The sequence below is a fragment of the Diceros bicornis genome, chromosome 9 (assembly GCF_020826845.1).
Source record: "Diceros bicornis minor isolate mBicDic1 chromosome 9, mDicBic1.mat.cur, whole genome shotgun sequence".
Taxonomy (NCBI): Eukaryota; Metazoa; Chordata; class Mammalia; order Perissodactyla; family Rhinocerotidae; genus Diceros; species Diceros bicornis.
This window is the reverse complement of record NC_080748.1, coordinates 17,781,931-17,803,205: the sequence shown is the minus strand read 5'-3', so window position 1 is coordinate 17,803,205 and position 21,275 is coordinate 17,781,931. Positions and strand designations below refer to the sequence as shown.

General features: G+C 32.8%; 1 protein-coding gene across 6 annotated transcripts in view; it reads right to left on the bottom strand.

Annotated features, from left to right (window-relative positions):
- NBEA (neurobeachin) overlaps positions 1 to 21,275 on the bottom strand; it is a 696,720-nt gene that overhangs the window by 396,664 nt on the left and 278,781 nt on the right. For all 6 annotated transcript variants that reach the window (XM_058547999.1, XM_058548001.1, XM_058548000.1 and 3 more), the window contains one exon: positions 19,124 to 19,250. In XM_058547999.1, coding sequence (XP_058403982.1) covers positions 19,124 to 19,250 — 127 coding nt within the window. The remainder of the gene's footprint in view (positions 1 to 19,123; positions 19,251 to 21,275) is intronic.

The window sequence follows — 21,275 nt, the reverse complement described above, 5'->3', positions numbered from 1 at the left end:
ATGTAGAAGGAACACCTGTACAGTTTCATATCAGTCATAAGGCTACTCAAAAGACTACAGCTAAATTAGAATGACTACACTGTGAAAAGGAACTGGGATTCCGTAAACTGCAAGGGCCACAGACTCTCTGTGTGTAGCTCTAAGAGCTTCAAGAAAAGAAGTTCTTGTTTGTCTTCTTTGTCCGTCTATCAAAGAAAACTGTTTTGAACATCTACTGCATGAATCACGGTGCCAGTTACAAAAAATTAACTCTCGTTCTCAAGAGTTCCCTGAAAATTCCCTGAAAAGCTAAACAAATAAGAAAATAACTGGAATTCACTGTAATAAAGTTGCATTGCTTTGCCAAAGTAGGCATCTTCCATTTCATGAGCCACTTACTTTTCTTCACCAATCCCTGCATTATTCTTTATATTGTTGACTATTAAATTTTAAGTTATATGGCCTTACATAAGCACTGTTTGGCATTCCTGAAAATACCTCAAGAAGTAAATGTAAAAGAAAAAACACCGGTAAAGAAAATAACTCTGCTCAGGCAAATAAATAATTTGGTAATATTTAACTCTCTCTCATAGAAGTAAGTGCTTTGGAATAAGATTGCTTAGACTGGAATGCTGTTCTATCATACACTATCTAGATGACCTTGGGATATTAGATTTCCTAAGCCTGAAAAATGAAGGTGATCACAGTATCTATCCAGTGAGGATTAAATGATCTAAGGCATGTAAAGTGCATAGAAAAGTACCTGGCACACAGTGAAAGATCAATAATGGTAGCTCTTATAACTGCTGCTTTGAATAAAACACACCTATATTTACTCTTACAAAACGTGACTCTGATATATTTAAAAAAACAAAATCAATATAATAACGTAACATTAGATGAGCACACATTCTTCTACATGAAGACATGTACAGCAAGGAATTAAACAATGCTTCAAAGTAGCCACAATGCTAAGTAATATTTTTGTTACACATGAGGAAAACATAAATGACAAAAAGTAAATAATCATAGAATAATTTGCAATATGTTACTAATATTTAAAACTAAACTATTGCATCTTTTTTTTTAAGTGATTAAATAGGGATTAGGGAATAATCTAGGTTGCCTTCTTTCCTAACTTGGAAACATGATCCAAATCCTCTGTGTACACAAAGCCTCACCATTACCACATCTATTTAACTTCGTCTCCTCTGATCTGGGTCAACACCTTTACAGAAAGGAGAACTCAGAGAGGAAACTCAGGTTTAGGACTTCCACAAACACTTAAAAAGAATATTCTGGAGGAACAACTTTAGGCAAGAAAAAGGGACTTCGGTGGGGCTTCGCATTCTTGCTGAAGATGAAGAGTTTTCAGTATTCTCCCCTACTCTGTTATTCCGAAAGCAAGCACCTATTTTAAGAAAAGGATCTCAAACTTCAGTGTAGATCAGAATCACGTGCAAGGCTTGTTTAAACACAGGCTGCTAGAACCCCACCCCCAGACACTCTGATTCAGCACTTCTGGGTGCACTGAGCGAATTTTCACTTCTAATAGATTCTCAGGTGGTCTGATACTGCTGAAGCATACTTTGAGAATAACTGTTTTAATAAGAGTATCTACTACTGGTAATTTGTCATAAAACAGCTAGCAAAGGAAAGGCTACCTCAAGTCACAGAATAATCATAACAATAATAAGTTATCTCTGACTTTAGTGACTATAGAGAGAACTTCTTTTTTGGATCTACTATTTGATTCATTCCTTCTAACCTCCAGGATCATGTCCTACGACTCTTCCCAGGTAAGTAATCCCCTCTACTAAGGAAAGGGAAGTAAGAACAGTAAGAGCGAACCTAAGATGACGAGAAAAATCCAGACATAATTATTATTGTTTGGTTCTGCACCTGAATCCTCAGTGAAGCATGACTATTTATTTTTATTTAAGATTAATGAGAGTGAAATTATTTTAGAAAAAAATCTAGATTTATACTGGTTCACATCAGAACTATACTATTGGATTGTAATATGTATTGTTGATAGTGCCATCGAGTCTATTCTGAGTCCTAGGGACCCTGTGTACAGCAGAGCTGAACGCTGCCTGGTCTTTTTTGCACCATCCTCTCACCTTCTGGTGCTATATCAGACAATCCTCCGCTGCTATTCACAGGGTTTTCATGGCCAATTTTTCCGGAAGTAGGTGGCCAGGTCCTTCCTAGTCCGGAAGCTCCACTAAAACCTGTCCACTATGAGTGACCCTCCCGGTATCTGAAATACTGGTGGCGTCACTTTCAGCATCACAGCAACATGCAGCCACCACAGTATGACAACTGACAGACGGGTGGTGTGGTTCCCTGACCAGGAAACAAACTTCGGCCATGGTGGTGAGAGCACCAAATCTTAAGCACTAGACTGTCAGGGCTGCCTTGTAACACATATACTATTATCTAATTAAAGCCAGGACAATTTTTTTCCTTAGTTTAAGACTTTTTTCCGGGCAGGCCCCATGGCTTAGCGGTTAAGAGCACGCGCTCCGCTACCGGCGGCCCAGGTTTGGATCCCGGGTGCGCAACGACACACCACTTCTCTGGCCATGCTGAGGCCGCGTCCCACATACAGCAACTAGAAGGATGTGCAACTATGACATACAACTATCTACTGGGGCTTTGGAGGAAAAAAAAAAAAGGAGGAGGATTGGCAAGTTCAGAGCCAGTCTTCCTCAGCAAAAGGAGGAGGATTAGCATGGATGTTAGCTCAGGGCTGATCTTCCTCACAAAAAAATAAATAAATAAAATGGTTAAAAAAAAAAAGACTTTTTTCCATATTTTACAGTTTTCTGTATGATTTAGAGCCTTCAAATTGCAAAAATACTGTTCTTTATGATTTAGTTAAATATCAAATAGAAACTTCATAACTGAAGTTAATCTAAGCAACTAAGCACAGATGTATATGTAAATATTTATTAATTACTTTGCCTTAGGAGTAATGGATAAAAGCAGACATTTTTCAGTGAGTGAATCCATATAATAATTTTGAAACTATTTTCTTATAAAATTTAATACAAATATTAAATGATGCTCTTACATATCATTGTGCAACCATAATTTTAATTTTCTAATAGGGGACAAACGTACCATTTTACTCAGCAAGAGATCAAAAGTTTTAAGTACAGAAAATCATTATCAAATGATAGTGCCGGATTTCTCCAAACAACAACAAAATATTCTAAGCAGAAAAATTTCATCATCGCTTTTTTACAGTGAAGAAATGGACAGTTTTTTGTTATTGTTAATATTACAGATTTCTCACAATGCATTTTAAAGGAAAGTAAACATTGTATAAACTATGTGATCTTCATCCTTACATAATTTAAATTCTCAAAGGAAATGGTACAAACAGAAATCTCAGCTTAATACCCTCCTCTATCACCTGGCAAATAACCACCAATTACAAAAAAAAAAGACATATTGTGCCTATGTTGTTATTTCAATTCTCATCTGAGAGAAATACACAATGTAAAACTCCTTTTTCTCAATTCCAAGGCATATATGAAAAATCTATTTGTTACCATGTTAAAAAGAAATTCAAAAAAATTTCTTTTAACAAGGGAGAACCCCTTGGCCTTATGTCCTATAAAAATAAATGAAATATTCTCTTCATTTTGAATATAATTTTTATTTTAAAAATTAAAAGAACATATAATTACCAGAAGAAAACAAGGTTCTTTGGCAAATTATTTTGTAAGAAAAATTGGCATATTTTACTTAATTTAGGGAAATACTAAGCAGTAATTTTTCAGTTTTATTTGAAAGTTTATTTTCATTTATTCCAAAACCATTCATTTAGTCTAATACATTTTGTGTACAGAAATAATACAAAGGTGCACCAGATGGGAAATTTGCCCAATACAGTCTCAAGTGAGGTTTATAGTCTTAACACTAGTACTTCTCAATATTTGGGAAAATTCTTGGGCCCTAAATATAGAATTTGTCAACTCCAGGCCGAAATGCATCCTCTCAAGCTGCTCACTCCTCTTTCTCGACTCTACCCTTTTCCTTCCCTTCAGTTACACTAATGATGCCTATGATGCTATTTTGACTTTGGCTATATCTCTTGATAGTAAGTGCAAATTCTTTTAAGAAAGAGAATTACAGATTTCTATGAAGAAATTACTGTTATAACTTGGAAAATTTACTGACCACTCTAAAAAAATTACCAACTATAGGAAAACAAAGCATTCAAAGGAAATAATAATGTTTTGGATGAAATTCTATAACTTCAATCCCGAGATTAAAACAATATGACTTAAAACACAAGAGTTTATCATTATGGTTTAAATAACACAATTATATATTGGCTTTTACTTGTATTAAGAAAATCTCTTTTACAGAGATTTAGAGATTTTAAGAAATTCATATGAATAAAAATATAATTAATCCATTGGAGAAAAAACATATAAAAACCCACGGCTGCAACTGATTATCAAATCTTACCAAATGCAACTGACCTCAAGACATATCCAAGGCCAAGGTGATTATAAATACATGAATCAGCAGGTAAGATTTTTGTCTCCTGTTTTCTAAATAAATCTCTTTATAAACATGTTTCACAACAAAATGTTGATTATTTTCAAATGTAACATGTTTAGAATTCTAGATAAACATAATTCTATTTTTATTTAGGACACTGCTTACATTGTGAGTTCTATTTTAACAAACTCCCTTTTGTTTGTGCCACTTCATAAAATTACAATTTTTATTTACTTTTGATTTTAATTTTTATAATCTCCTAGGTCCTCAGCATAATGTCATAAATATAATAAATACTAAATAATTTAATTTGGTACATTAAAGTTCTTAAAGTGCTTCATTCATTTCTTAAATCACATAAAAAATGGGTATGCATAATAAAATTTAGAATGAAAATAAATAATTACATGTCCCTAAGCAATGTATCTAAAAGATACAGCTCAGATATAAAAGAAATTACTGTATTAATGAATTTCACAGTAGATTTTATTAATCAAATGCTCCAATGTAAATTAAGAAATGTAGGCATAAGTAAATGAACCGATTTGCTTAAGTAAACTTAGATGAAAAGAAAAGATTAGTACAGTATTAATGTTACCAAACCATATATTGTAAAGTCAAATTCTTAATCAGCGTGATATTATAATTAGTAATTGACAAATATTGACTTTAAATATTTTGTCTAGTTTTCACTAAACTTCTAATATGAAATATAATTTAACATACTAGATAGCTGATCAGTAAATGTATCCTAAATCTCAGAATCTGTGACATTGTGACCTACTGATAAACAGTTTTTTTAAACTATAACTTTTTAGGGTCACAGCCACTAAGCAAAACATGAAGCTGAAAAAATTCCTGCTTATTTTATTTCCTCATGATCTTTTAAATTAAAAACTGACAATTCTTCTTCATTCTTCCTTAACAGAAACATATACATTTTCAAGTATATGATGAAATTACAGAAGACTAAGAAACTGAGCCTAAATAAATTCTTTTGCATGGAAGAAGTGTAACTTTTATACGATAAACTAAACTCCAAATACACATTTTTCAAGTTTCAAGAAACGTAATGCTGGGATGTCTTCAGATAATTATAAAAGTTTTTTTGGAGTGCATTTTTGGTAATTGTTAACTGCATGTTTCATATACAAAAAGAAAATGAAAGAAACTGAAATGGAAAAATTCCTCCTTTCTAGTCAACTAGTCAAGTAAAATGACACATAAATTACACTGAAATAGAAATATAAAGTCCAGAATATATGTCATTTAACTGAGACAAAACAATAAACCCAGTGATAAAAACAGTAAGGCTAATTGTGTTTTAAATGGGTGATATAAAAATTGAAATAATAAAACTTTTCCTACTAAATAACAAATTTAATATATTATAAAAGAAATTTTAATGTAATAGGTACTGTGGTGGATCACCAAGATCCCCCTTTAGGATAGAGACCCTCATTTCCTAGAAAGTTCTAAGGAAAAATACTGGGTGATGGCTTACAGTTGAATCCGTCCTCAGAAGGGACCTGTCTTACCCAAAGTTAAGTTTCCCCAGCAGGAACAATCTGCACTCAAACACTAGTCACTGAGGAGGTCAAAGTCCTAGTTCCCTTCACTCAGTTGAGGACTTCTCCCAGGGCCATTCCAGTTTCTGAGCATTCCAGTTTTCAGAGCATTTAAAAAATGCTCTATCTTAGAATTTGTTTCCTGTGGTAGCAGTCAGTTAATGAGTGTTTTTTAGTACGTTACTTGGTTCACATAATATTTTTTGAAAATACAAATTGAAAAACCATCAATTAGGAATCTGAACTTTTAAAAAGAAATAGAGAATTTCTATTTAGGATGTGAAAGCTGGAAAGGGTCACTCCCACACTAAGCACAAGAAAAAGCCAGGTAATCGACAGAATTACAACACTGGTGGGACACATCAGACAGCTGAGGTTGCAAGGCAACCAATTAGCCTTGAAGTCTGAAGAAAGACAGGAACCTCCAACGAGACAGGGGAGGGATGCAGGAACTTGCTTCCTTGGGGTGGAGCACAGGAAGAAACATTAGGTACCATATAAGCTGGCAAGAAGTCAGCTAAAACTTCTAAAATTGCTGAAAACCAAGTGTGAGCTAAAGTGAGAGAATAAAACCTTCAGAGCTACAGACACAAGGAGAGTTTGCAGTAATTTGAAGGATCTTCTCCACAAACCTCACCATTACTCATGAGAAAGACTTAGAGCAGCATGGAAGACTTTTGAGAAACTTCCTTCACTGCTGCAGGCTAAGGGAGGGAAGCAGTAATTGCTGCAGTAAAGGCACAAAGCCCTGCCTGGATCCTTCTTCCCTACATCCTCTATGGAACAAAAGCCTTATGTATCTTAGAAAAGGACAGCAAACTCTGCTACTTCCAGGGTACAGGAGAGGGCCTACTGCAGCTGGAGAAAGGGAACAGAAAAAATTCTTTACTCTGAGGGAGGGGCAGGAAAACATCCTGAGTCCAGATATTTAGCGATTCTCCAACTACTTGAGAATGGGCAGGATCAGTGGAAAACCCCTACTTCCAAGACCCAGGGCAGCACCTGCCTACAACCAAGTCTGAACCAGAACAACAGAAAACAACCCCAAACACTAGGCTTGCAAGCACTCAATAAGAAATAATAGCAGAAGGGGTCATGGTATAGAGAACCTCTTTAAAGTGCAGGATTAAAGGAAAGCCTAAAGATGAGGGTAGAATAAGAACACTGAGTAAAACATTCTGACAAACCAGCCCCTAGATAAATACAAGGTAAAGGCAGAGAAATTTAAAACATGTGATATACTGAAAGTAACTAAAACAACAAGAAAACACAAACCTAGCTTGAGTCCTGGGTAGAATGACTTAACCCCCAACATTAAAGGCCTAGCCTAAGAAGAGGCAGGCCCATTTGCAGCATAAATACTATGCATGTCAGTCACTAACGTCCTATATACAATGTCCAGTTTTCAACCAAAAAGTGTAAGACATACAAAGAAGAAAAATAACATAGTCAGAATCGCAAACCAACAGAATCAGAATAACAGATAAACCAGATGTTGGAACTACCAAAGAATTTAAAGTAAGTATGATCAATATGTTAAGAGTTAAGTAGTAGCTGAAAATATAGTCAACATGCACAAACAGATGGGGAATTTCCGCACAAAGTAAGAAACTGTAAAAACGAAACAGTGCTAGTAATGAGAAATACAGTAAAATAGACAATAATGCCTTCAAAGGGCTTATCAATAGACTCAATAAAACCAAGGAAAGAATCAGTGAATTTGAAGATAGGCCAGTAAAAAAAGACATGTTGAAACAAAAAGAGAAAAAAAGAATATATACATAATGAGAGCGAGTGCAAGCACATTCAAGAGCTATGGACCAGTATCAAATAGCCTTATATAAATGTGATAAGAATCCCAGAGGGAGAAATGAAGTATACTGAATGATGGCTGCCCAAAGATGAGCAAACCATAATCAGAGGAACTTGTGACTAGGTTATGTTACGGGGCAAAAGGATTCTGCAAATGAAATTCAGGTTATATACATTAAGATAGGGAGGTTATCTTGGATTATGTAGATCGGCCCAATCTAATCATATGAGCCCAAAAAGCAGAAAACTCTGGGTAGAGTCAGAGAGGTGTGGCAGAAGAAGAAGGCAAAAAAGATATGTCAGAAGGGAAAGTCAGAGAGATCCCAAGTGTGAGAAGAATATGATACACTGTCACTGGTTCTGAATGTAGGGAGCCACATGCAAGGACTGGAAAAAGGACTCTAGGAGCAAGGGCAGCGCTGGACTGAAAGCCAAAGAAGCAGCGCCATCAGTTGAGGAGCTGTGTGCAAGCGAATTCTGCCAACAACTCGAATGAACCTGGTTTACTTCCAAAGCCTCCAATAAGGAATGCAGCCCCTGTCAACACTGAGATTTTAGCCCAGTGTTACCTGTATTGGATTTTTAACCTACAGAGCTATGACATAATAAGTAGCTACTATTCTAAGCTGCTAAATTTGCAGCAATTTATTATAGTAGCAATAGAAAACTAATACAAGGAGAGAGAAGACAGGGCAGAAGATATATGTGGGGAGATAATGAATAAGAATTTTCTAAAAATGATAAATGTCCTCAAACCATGGATTCAAGAAGCCCAGAAAACAACAAGCAGAATAAAAATTAATTAATTAATTAATAACCCAGATTTGTCATAATAAACTGTTTGAAACCCAAGTACAAAGAAAAAATTTGAAGAAGACTGTCAGGGAATAAAGACACATTACATATACAACAACAAAGGTAAGAATGACATTCTCATTAGAAACTATGCAGGCCAGAAGACAAAGGAATGAAATCCATTTTAAATCCATTTAAAAAAAATTTTAGCCCACAATTCTATTTCTAGCCAAAAAAACTTTCGAAAATGAAGGTAAAATAACTTTTTCAGACAAATAAAAACTGAGAGAATTCATATGGTTGACTTTTACTACAAGAACTTTTAAAGGAAGTTCTCAACTATAAGGAATATGGTACCTGACATAAACTTATATTTATACAAACAAACTAAGAGTGTTGGAAACGATAAATGAAAGTAAATATAAAATTCATTTATCTTTAATTGTGCTAAAGATAAAGGACTGTCCAGAGCAAAAATAGTAGTGATGTACTGTTTCTTAATAAGACATGTATAAGTAAAATGTATGACAATATTAACACAAAGGATGAGACAGAGTAAATCTTATTAGAATCTTAATATTACACATGAAATAGTACACTACTATTAAAGACATTGTGATAATTTCAAGATTTATATTGTAAACCCTTAGGCAACCCCTAAAATTGTTTAAGAAATAAATAAACAATAAGCCAATCAATATTGGATAGAAAATGAAATAATAAAAAAATACTCCATTAACCCAACAGAAGGCATTGAAACAGGGGGAAAAAGTAAAAGACAAATGGAAAACAACAGTTTTTAGAAAATAAGTACCAAGTTGATAGATATTAATCTAACCATATCAGTAATTATATTAAATGTAAATTATGTACAAACATCAATTAAAACACAGATTGTCACACTGATTTAAAAAAAAGCAGGGCCCATTGATACACTGTCTAAGAAAACCCAGCTTTAAAAATAAAAAGACAAGTTTAAAAGAAAAGAAGGAAAAAGAATTATCATTAAAACCTAATATAAGGAAAGCCAGAGTAAGGAGTTGAAGAGGTTTAAGTTGGATGAGATATCAGAATTTATATTATACTTGACTAATTTTTTTATAACTTGAAAATTACAAGAAAATTAAATTTGTCTCTGATGTAATTAAGGAACAGAATGAATGGATCTGACATAATCCAGTTAAAAGCAGTGACTAAAAAAAACTAAGCCATTTCAATGTTTATACTCAATCTAATATAGGATGATAAACAAACTAGCTATATAAAAATGATTCAGATTTTCACCTTTAGTAATGGCTGATCTTCCTGCTGAGAATAACTAAGAAAGCTGGACAAAAACCAAAACAAAAGAAGAACACCTCTTTGAGGGCAATGGAGAGTTGGGACAGTGACTCATTATTTGACCATGATCTTGAGGAAGAAGAAACCCAAAAGAGGTGATTTTGGCATTTGGACCACTTTTCCGATATGGACATGTTTTGGAAGAAGCAGTTCAATGACTGAGCAGTTGAACAAAATTTTTACAAACTTACAGAGAAAAACTGAGGTTCAATGCCCAACAAAAAGGGGGAAGAGCTTAGAAAAACCCTTCTGATTCAAGTTGGGACTCTGTAGAATTACACCCTAGAGTAGTGGTGAACCAGGAAAAGACTAGCCCTTTAACCTTGGCAGCATTATGTTATCTAGGTTTGCCAGTACCTATTAGAAGTAAATTTAATTTTTTTCTAGAAAAAGCACCATTTTGTACCTTTGCATTACCTTTACAATCTTTCATATACTAGGTTCTTCACAATATAATAAAAACAAAGACATTAAAGTAGACAAGAAGAGATTATTGAATACCAAGAGAAACACAAAATCATAGAGATAGGTCCAGGAGAAGCCAAATAATGAAACAAAAACTTTAAAGTATCTATATCTCAAGTATTCATGAAAATTAAAGACAAGACACACAATTGAAAGAGAATATTAAACTATAAATGTCAAATGGAAATTCTAGTACTTAGAAAAAATTGAAATTAAGAACCCAGAAGATTAGAAACAGCTTAAGAGAGAATTACAAAAGTGGACTAAGGTTAAAAGAAAATGCTCAGAAGAATGGAGAGAGAGAAAGAGAGAACATAGATAGCTGAGAAATAAAGAAAATGGCTAATATATGTGTAATTTAAGTTTCAGAAAAAGAACAGAATGAGTCAGAAGCAATATATTTGAAGAGGTAATGGCAAAGAATTTTCCAGCCACTGATGAAAGTAATCAAATTTCATATCTGAGAAGCTCTACAAGTCCCAAGCTGGATAAATACGAAGAAGAACCACAGAACATGAGTGCATCATAGTAAAACCGCTAAACACCAAAGATAGAGAAAATCATAAAAGCAGGCAGCAGGCGTAAGGATGGGGAGGGGGTGAAGGAAGAGCACAGAAACAGCAATAAGACCAAGACTGGAAGTTACCTTTTTTAAAAGAAAAAGGCCATAAAGGAAAGAAAGCACAGAAAGAAACAAAAGCCAAAAGACAATTGAATAATATCTTCAAAGCACTAAAAGAAAATAACTGCCAACCTAGAATCTACATTGGCTCAAAAATCCTTCAAAAAACTAGAGGTGAATTTCAACGATTTTTAGTCAAATAAGAACTGAGAATTCATGAGTGGCAGGCCTGCACTAAATGAAACACTAAGGGGTGTTCTTCAAGAAGAAGGAAAATGATACCAGATGGAAGTCAGACATTCAGAAAGGAATGATGAACAACAAAAAATGATAAACCTTTGAGTAAATCTAAACAGATGTTGACCAATAAAATGGTAACTATACTCTATTGTGGGGTTTAAAAATTACATGCACATACACACATATACATGTATACATATATACAAGAATGTTTGCAAAATTTGGGGTAAATGAAGTTAAACTGTAGTAAGATCCATGCATTTCCTGGGAAGAGGACTTAGATAAATCAAAAATTAATGTTGCAATCTGGAGGATGATCACTTAAAACACTGTTTCTCAAAGTATGTTCTCAGGACCAGCAGCATCAAGTTCACTGAGGTAATGGCTAATTTTATGTGTTAACTTGACTGGACCACAGGGTACCCAGACATTTGGTCAAATATTATTCTGCGTGCGCCTGTTAGGATGTTTCTGGATGAGATTAACATTTGAATGGGATGGGTCTCATGCATTCACTTGAATATGTGAATAGAACAAAAAGGCTGAGTAAGAGGAACCTCCTGCCTGACAATTGGAGCTGTGACAGTGGTCTTTTCTTGCCTTTGGACTCAAAATGACACGTGGGCTCTTCCTGGGTCTTGAGGCTGCCAATTTTCAGACTAGAACTTACACCATCCTTTCCTGGTTCTCAGGCCTTTAGACTTGCACTGGAACTACACATCGGTTTTCTCTAGTTTGCCAACAGCAGATCTTGGAACTTCTCAGACTCTGAAGATCCACTGAATCAGAACTCTAGGGGTGAAACCCAGCAATCTGTATTTTAACAAGCCTTCCATGTGACTCTGTTGCACGCTGATGTTCTCAAACATCAATGTACTAAGGAAAAAATAATAATGTATAAGCTTCAACTTAAGAGTTTCTTGTTACTTCTCTCTGGTGAATTTTGGTTTCTTTGGCAATATTAATAAAATTGATTAATCACTGCCAAAACTTGGAAGGAAGGCAGCAGGCAGAAAGAAAGCAGACTCAAATAATGAATATCAGGAATAAAAAGGAAGGACTTCTAACAGATTATATGAATGTTAAAAGAATAATAAGAGAATGTTATAAACTACTTTATGCCAATAGAACCTACCAAAACTGACACAAGATAAAATAGAAAATCTGGGGAGACTGTAACTATCAAATTGAAATTTTAGTTTAAAAACTTCCCAAGAGAAGAGATCCAGGATTGATATCTTTGCTTGTGAAGTCTACTAAATATTCAAGAAAAAACAAAAACAAACAAAAAAACACGCATCTTATATAAACTCTTCAAGAGATAAAACAGATTTTATATCACAAAGAAATTGGATTTCTTCCAGGAATTCAAGGTTTGGTTAGCATTTAAAAAATAAGTAAATATAATAGACCATGTTAGCAGAAAAAACAGAAAAACCACATGGTTATCTCAGTGTAGGTCAAAAAAAAAAAAAATCATAAGATAAAATTCAACACACATAATGCTAGCAACTCTTGGTTAACTATAAACACAAGAATCTTCTTATATTGGATAAGAAGGCCATCCTAGACTTGCCTTAGAAGATCTTAAAAACATGCCTCATGAGGAGTCATACCCTTTTGAACAAATTGTCCTAGAGCAACTGGACATTCATATGCAAAAATATGAACCTCAACATAAGCCTCACACCTTATACAAAAATTAACTCAAAATGGATCACCGACTTAAAACTAAAACTATTTATGAAACCACAAAACTTTATGGAAAACATAGGAGAAAATTTTCAGGACCTAGGGCTAGGTGAAGAGTTCTTAGACATGACACCATGAAAAGTGAGACTAAAACGAAAATGCTAAGTTTTCCTCCACCAAAGACCCTATTAAAAGGATGTAACAACAAGCTACAGTCTGGGAGAAGATACCTGCAAACCACATTTCTGAAAAAGGATTTGTACCTAGAATGTATAAAGAGCTCTCAAAGCTCAAAAGTAAAAAATCAATCGAATTATAAAATGGGCAAAAGACATGAACAGACATTTCACTAAAGAGAACATACTGATGGTAAATAAGCACACGGAAAGATGTTCAGAATCATCCATTAGGAAAAATCAAATTAAGACCACCAATGAGATATCACATACCTTTCAGAATGGCTTAAAAAAAAAAAAGACAACACCAAATGCTGGTAAAAATAAGGAGAAACTAGAGTAATCAAATATTGATGGTGGGAGTTTTTTTTTATAAAACTAATTGGGTATTTTCTACATAAACCCAGTAATCTCACTCTTGGGTACTTATCCCTAAGAAATGAAAACTCATGTTCACATAAATACAGCTTTTTTCGTAATACCCCAAAACCAAAAAAAATCTAAACGTCCTTTCGTGGGTGAATGGTTAAACAAACTGTCATACATCCATACCATGAAATACTACTCAGAAATACAAAACAAATATCATATTAATACACGCAACAACTTGGACAGACCTCGCAGCATTATGGTGAGTGAGAAAAGGTCAATCTCAAATGCACCTCTGAAACACTCATGAGTCAAAGAAGAAATCATAGGGAAACAGAAAAAATATTGAATGAATATTAAAAGAACATAACTAAATTTGTAAAATACAGCTAAAACAGTGCTTAGAGGAAAAGTTATGGCTTTAAATGCTCATATTGGAAAAGAAGAAAGACCTAAAATCAAAGATCTAAGCAAGGGGTCAGCAAACATTTTCTGTAAAGGGTAAGACAGTAAATATTTTAAGCTTTTAGGCCATACTATCTCTGTTGCAACTACTTAACTCTGCCACTGTGATGTGAAAGCAGTCATAGGCAATATATAAACAAATGATGTGACTACATTCCAATAAAAGTTTATTTATAAAAACTGGTAATGGCAGATTTGGCCCATGGGCCATAGTTTATAGACTCCTGATCTAAATTTCCACCCAAAGAATCTAGAAAGAGAAAAGCAAGTAAAGTTGAAATAAATAAAGGAGATAATAATCGCAGAATTCAATCTAATAGAAAACAGAATAAAAACTAATGAATCTAAAGCTAATATCTGGGGAAAAAATATCATAATATTGAAAAATCAATAGCTATTCTAATAATGATAAAATGAGAAAAGACATAAATGAACAAAATCAGGAATGCAAGAGGAAACATCATTAGAGATCCTATAAATATTTTAAAATAATAGAATAAAAAAATTATGAAAAACTACATGGCAATAAGTGAAACAACTTAGATAAAATGGCTAAATTCCTGCAAATCACAAATGACCAAAATTGATGCAAAACGAAAAGAGAAAACATGAGTAGTCACTTATCCATTAAAGAAATTGAATTTCTAATTTAAGACTTTCCCAGAAAGAAAATTCCAGGCCCGACTGGTGAATTCTCAAAGCCTTTAAGGATAAATAACACTAAAGCTACAAATGACATTATTTTATACACTTAGAAAATAATAAGAAAACTATAGATGGTATTAGAACTATTAAGTGAATTGAGAAAAGTCCAAACAAACTACCAAAATTAAGTGGATTAAGCAAAGTTGTAGGATATAAAGTCAATATACAAAAACCGTCTTTCTATACACTAAGGAACACAATTAAAATCTTTTTTTCAGCTCTATTGATATATAGTTGACACAAGCAATCACTAATTTGCTCTCTGTCAAGATAAATTTGCATTTTATATAATTTTATATAGATGGAAACATATTTATTCTTTTTTGTTTATCTGCTAACTCAAAACTGGAAATTTAAAGTAAAAAATTTAATTTAGAATATCATAAAAGACAAGAAAAAATAATAAAAAAGACATAAATAGGTACAAGACTTTTATAATGAAAACTATAATAAGTTGCTGAGAGAAATTAAAGATCTCAATATTAAAATATAGACAATGTTCATAGATTAGAAAACTCGATATTATTAAGATAGCTTCTCCCTAAATTTAATTAAAGTTCAACTCAATGCTAATTAAAATTTCAGCAGGATTTTTTTCCACAGAAATTGGCAAGCCAATTCTAAAATTTATAGAAAAATGCAAATAACCTAGAAAAGTCAAAGCAATTGTAAAAAAGAACAGAGTTAGAGGACTTATACTCCCTGATTTCAAGACTTACTACCAAGTTACAGTAATGAAGACAGTGAGGTATTGACATAAGGATAGCCATATAGATATGGAACAGTATGGAGTCCAGAAAAGATCCACATACAGAGTGTCAACTGATTTTAAACCAATGTGCCCAGGTAATTCAATGGTGCTAAAATGTTGATATACATATGGATAAAAACAAACCCCAACCTTTACCTCACCATACACACAAAAATTAAGTGAATATGGATCAAAGACTTAATCATAAAAGCTAAAACTACAAAACTTTTAGAAGAAAATATAGGAGAATGTCTTCATGACTTTGGCATAGGTAAAGATTTCTTAGGACACAAAGGCGCAAACCACAAAAGAAAAGACTTTTTGAAACAATGGACTCTATCAAAGTTAGAAACTTCCTGTTCTTAACACTTTTAACAAAATGAAAGTACAAGCCACAGAATGGAACAAACAAATTTTGCAATGAATCTATTTGGCAAAAGACATATATTCAGAATATATAAGGAATGCTAACAGTTCAATTTTTTAAAAATAGCAAAAGATTTCAACGGTCCATAAACAAATGGAAAAAAAAACAAAACCTGTCATCATTAATCACTAGGAAAATGGAAAATAAAACCAAATGAGACATGATTACCCAGCAAAGTCTTGAATTAAAAAGATTGACCACACCAAGTGTTAATAACAATGTGGAACAAACAGAAGCTTTACACATTACTGACAGAAATATAAAATGATACAATCACTTTGCAAAACAGCTCAGCAGTTTCTTATAAAGATAAGCATATACATACTATTCAACCAACAATTTTACTCTTAGTTATTTACCCAAGAACATATGTCCACAACAAAACTTGTACTCAAATGTCCATAGAATTTTTATTTATAACAGCCTCAAACTGGAAGAAAAATCCAGAAGTCTATCAATAAATGAATAGATAAATAAATTGTGGGATAGCCATATAATGGAATAATACTCAAGAATAAAAAGGAATGGACTACTCATAGACAAAAAGGATGAATCTCAAAATCTAAAAAGTTAAGTGAAAGAAGGAAGACACAAAAAAGTATATTCTGTATGATTCCATTTACATGAAACCTTAGAAAAGACAAACTAAGTTACAATATTAAAAAGCATGTAAGTGTTTGCCTGAGGCAGGGATGGGGTGAATAATAAATGAGGCACAAGAGAACTATCTGGGGTGATGGACCTATTCTACATCTTGACCGTGGTAGTAGTTATATGGGTATATATACTACTACCCATAGATACTACTATATATGGGTATATAAACTGATCAAAATTCCTTCAAATGTACACACAAAATGAGTATTTTTTATTAAGTTCAAACAACATAAACAAATGTTCTCAATAAAGTTGATTTGAAAACTAACTAGAGGGAAAAAAGATACAAAACAAAATATCAAAATCCTAAGAATAAAACAAATAAGAAATATGTAAGACTTCTACATAGAAAACTAAATATCATTACTGGGAAAAATTTAAGAAAAACTAAAGAAATGGAAGGAATATACAATGTTCATAGTTTGGAAGTCACAATATTGAAAGATCTATAAATTCCATTCCTTGCCAAAACTCCAGCAAGTTGTTTTTAACAAGGATATTGACAAACTGATTCTAAAATTTCAATGGAAACACAAAGCATCAAGAATAGCTCAGACTTTCTTGAAAAAAAGGACAAGGTGGGAAGACCGCACTCAACCAGATACTGATCTTTATTAAACCTAAAGCTAATTATGATAGTGTGGCACAAGGATAGACAAACAGACTAATAAGGCAGAACTGAGTGCCAAACCAGAATCCAGTGTATAGGGACACTTGATTTGTGGCAAAAGTGGCAGAGCATGGGGGAAAGAAGAGTTTTTCAAATAAATGGTGCTGGATCATCTTGACATCCACTTTACTCCAAAACTCAATTCCAGATGGACTATACAACTAAACATAAAAAGCAAAGACTAAAGCAGCCAGAAGATAAGGTAGGAAAATGCAGACAATAAGGAAAAATGTAGGCAAAGATTGCAACTACAACACAAAAAGCACTAACAAACAAAAACTTGATAAATTGAGTTTCATTAAAATTTACAACTTCTGTTGATTAAACAGATAATGATGAAAAAAGCCACAGAATGGAGATATATATGACATATAATCATCAAAAGGTTCATTTTCAAAATGCATAAAGAACCTTCACAAATTAATAAGTAGAAGACAGACAACTCAATTTTTTAATATGGGCAAGAATTTTCAACAGGCAAATCACAAAAGAGGAAAAACCAAAATACCAATAAAGATATGAGAAGGTGCTCAACCACATTAGTCATCAGGAAAATGCAAAATAAAAATACAATGGAATACCACTCTACTTCCACCAAAACGGCTAACATGTAAGAGTGACAATACTAAGTATTGTTAAAGATATGAAGAAATAGGAACTCTCATAAGTGACTGGTGAGTTAGTAAACTTGCATAATCACTTTAGAAAACCATTTGGCTTTATCAAGTGAAATTGAACATGCACAGACACTATGAAGCAGCAATTCCACTCCAAGTTACTTACCCAACAGACATGCATACAAATGTGTAGTACACCCAAGAGTAATGTACAAGCAGCATTATTACGTAAAAAGCAGCATTATTTGTAATAGCCCCAAATTGGAAAATTCCAAATGCCCATCATCAGTAAAATAAATTAGTTAATTATAGTAAACACTCACAAAGGAATAAAAATGAAATAAAAATAAACTATTGCTACATGCAACATGGATGAATCTCATAAACATTATGTTGAACAAAAGAAGCCAGAGACAAAAGAATACACACTGTGCAAATACATTTATATGAAATTTTAAAAAAATCCAAAACTAATTTAGTACTAAAAATCAGGGCAGTGAATCTGAAGAGGAGCAAGAATAGTGATAGGAAAAAGAGCACAAGGTGGGGGCTCCTCGGGTTCTTGTATCATTCTATTTTTTGACTTGGCTGATGGTAACGAGTGTTTTCATTCTTTCACTGAGCTTTTACACTCTTTATTTCTGTGATACTTCAATTAGAAATGTGAATACATACATGTAAGCACGTGTGTGCATGTGGGGTGTGTGTGTGTGCAACGTAACTCCAAGAATGTGGGCCAGGGGCCAGTCTCTTCTAGGAACACTCTTTGATATGCCACTACAAATCATTTTTACCTATTAATTACAACAGAAAAGACAACGTTTGATTATTCAAGTTCCAATTATACACGTTATATATAACTTGGCAGATTTATTTTGAAAGTCTACATTTTAAACTTTTCATCACCACCCCAAAGATACTCAATTTTATCACATTACCATTTGTGCATATTTTTATTTTATGGGAAATGTAACGTGCTATATGACAATGGATTACAAATTCAGCAGAGTCAATTCTTGAAAATCATTCAAGATTTCTCAATTTAGACTCAAATATAATTGATTTTTATATAATGAATAACTAGCTAGAAATATCAAAATGATGCAATTATAAAAAGTAACCACAAAATACGTAACCAACCATTCTCAAGAATGCTTAACTACACCTCTGTATTTATCGTCTACTGTTTCACTATGTTTGACGGGGGTTAGAGAGTAAAATGAGTAAAAACCAAATAGTTATGTATACCTCATGTTTTCAGCCGAATCTTCTGGCATTGGAGCAACAGTTTGTACAGCTGGAAGGTTTTTGCTGGTAGCACCATTCACAAAACTAGAAGAGGAGGAAGAGGAGGAGGATCCTGAATCCACGGCACCTGTTTCCAAAATAATAATTTTTAGCCTTAAACATAAATTTACTTAAAAAAATAATTTTCATTACATCATTACTATCTGATTTTGAAAAAATTACTCATCTGAATTTCAAAACAGAAACCAACAATCATCTGGCCATTAGTACACTAATAACTCTTTATAATTATAAATAATACTGTTGCATTAAAATCCAGTTGATTTACTTATATTAATCTATCAAAACTACATTATTACAAATGGGGTATAAATAAAAGACATCAACAAATGAAAATAATTTTGGATAAAATGAGGCTGATAAAACAATGCAAATTTAGATGTGAAAATTTTATCTGTTTTTATTCCCATGTTATAATATTTTTAGTTTTCATCATCTAAGATATAATTTACAATGAATTGTCTGAGCATAAATTTGTGGCACTGCAGCATCAAATGCTTATTTTGATAAAATGATTGCCTAAGAAGGGCTATAATGAGTATAACTGATTTTAAAATAATGAGTTCTCCTCAACGATATGAAGACGCCATTTTAGAACAGATTTTTCTATAATATAACGTGCAAGTATATTAAATAGCTGTGGACTTGAGGGACACCTAGTGTTTCTAAATATTATCTTATCTTACACTAATTCCCATAAAACTGAATTGCTTACTGGGATTTCTTTTTACAACACTTATACAGCATCTGTGTGCCAATATCTAAACTAGACAATGGGCCCAGTTTAGATGTTGACCCCCATAAAATGCGTGTGTGTGTGTATGTGTGTACATATATATTTCTAAGGAGGATATTTATTACTTACATTTTATTTTTCATTGTAATATTATATACTTTACACTATCACTAGACTTCTTATTATCATCACTTCCTATATCTATTATTAATTCATAAAACAGAAATTTGAAGAATGTATCATAATTTGTTTCATACAAATATTTAAAAAAGGTGATTAAATTTTCATTGACCTATACCTGAAAAATAAGCACTTATTCAATAAAAACCTAATGTAGATTTTTTTTTTTACTACATTGGTATATTTTAAAAACCTTAATACTTTTTTTGGTATATATTTTGGTAAAAGAAAAACATTTTTACTCTTATTTTTAGAAAACAGAATGGGTATAAAGAGTAAGATTGTAAACTGGATAGAAAACCTTTATATAAAGTCTTCAGTAGAGCAAGATATAAATATTTATTTATAATATAGATAAATCAAAGATGTTATGTTCTTTAACACAAGTGTTATTAATGACGCTTATTTGCTAATATAAATATGCTTGATAGAGTATGTTCTACTTACTACAACCCCATAAATGTGTTGTTCATGATATGTCAGACTCAGGTGGTATGATAAACAAGATAGATACAGAAAGCACAAAGAAGAGCTATGAAATTAATAAAAATGGGAAGAATCTAAGTAACGATAATAGATGGAAAAGTTCAAGGCTATACAGTTTGGAGAAGAGAAGGCTACTATAGTCAGGGAAGAAAAGTCAGGGATCATCTTGCGTTGTATAAATACCTAAAATGGAATCACAAAGATTTGGGTAAGGATTTATTTAGCTAATAATCAACAGGAACATTTCTGGAAATTTACAAAAAAAAAGAAAAGGTTATTTTAGGCAGGCTTTTAGAATTTGTAGTGATTTGGAATTTTCTGTTCCTAGATCATTAGGAAAATGTTGGGCAATGAATTGGATACAATTGTAATCTAAGTATACAAATTAATTCAATGTCAAACAATGGTTCTTATTCACATGCACTTTTTTCTAATCAAGTTGAGGCTCTTGCACATCGTCAAGGTTCTTAGGGGAGCTCTGCCTTCTCTTAGAGGATTTAGCAAAAAATATACATTAGAATTCAACCAGTAAATGTCACGAAATCTATTTTCTGTCACTAACATATTTAGTACACCTTGATATTCTTGATACAATTTACATATCAAACATCAGTATTCAAATTATCTTTTTGTTTTGCTCCCCAAAAACCTTTCAGCAATTTGATTTCACTCTGAGAAATGAACTGTGTT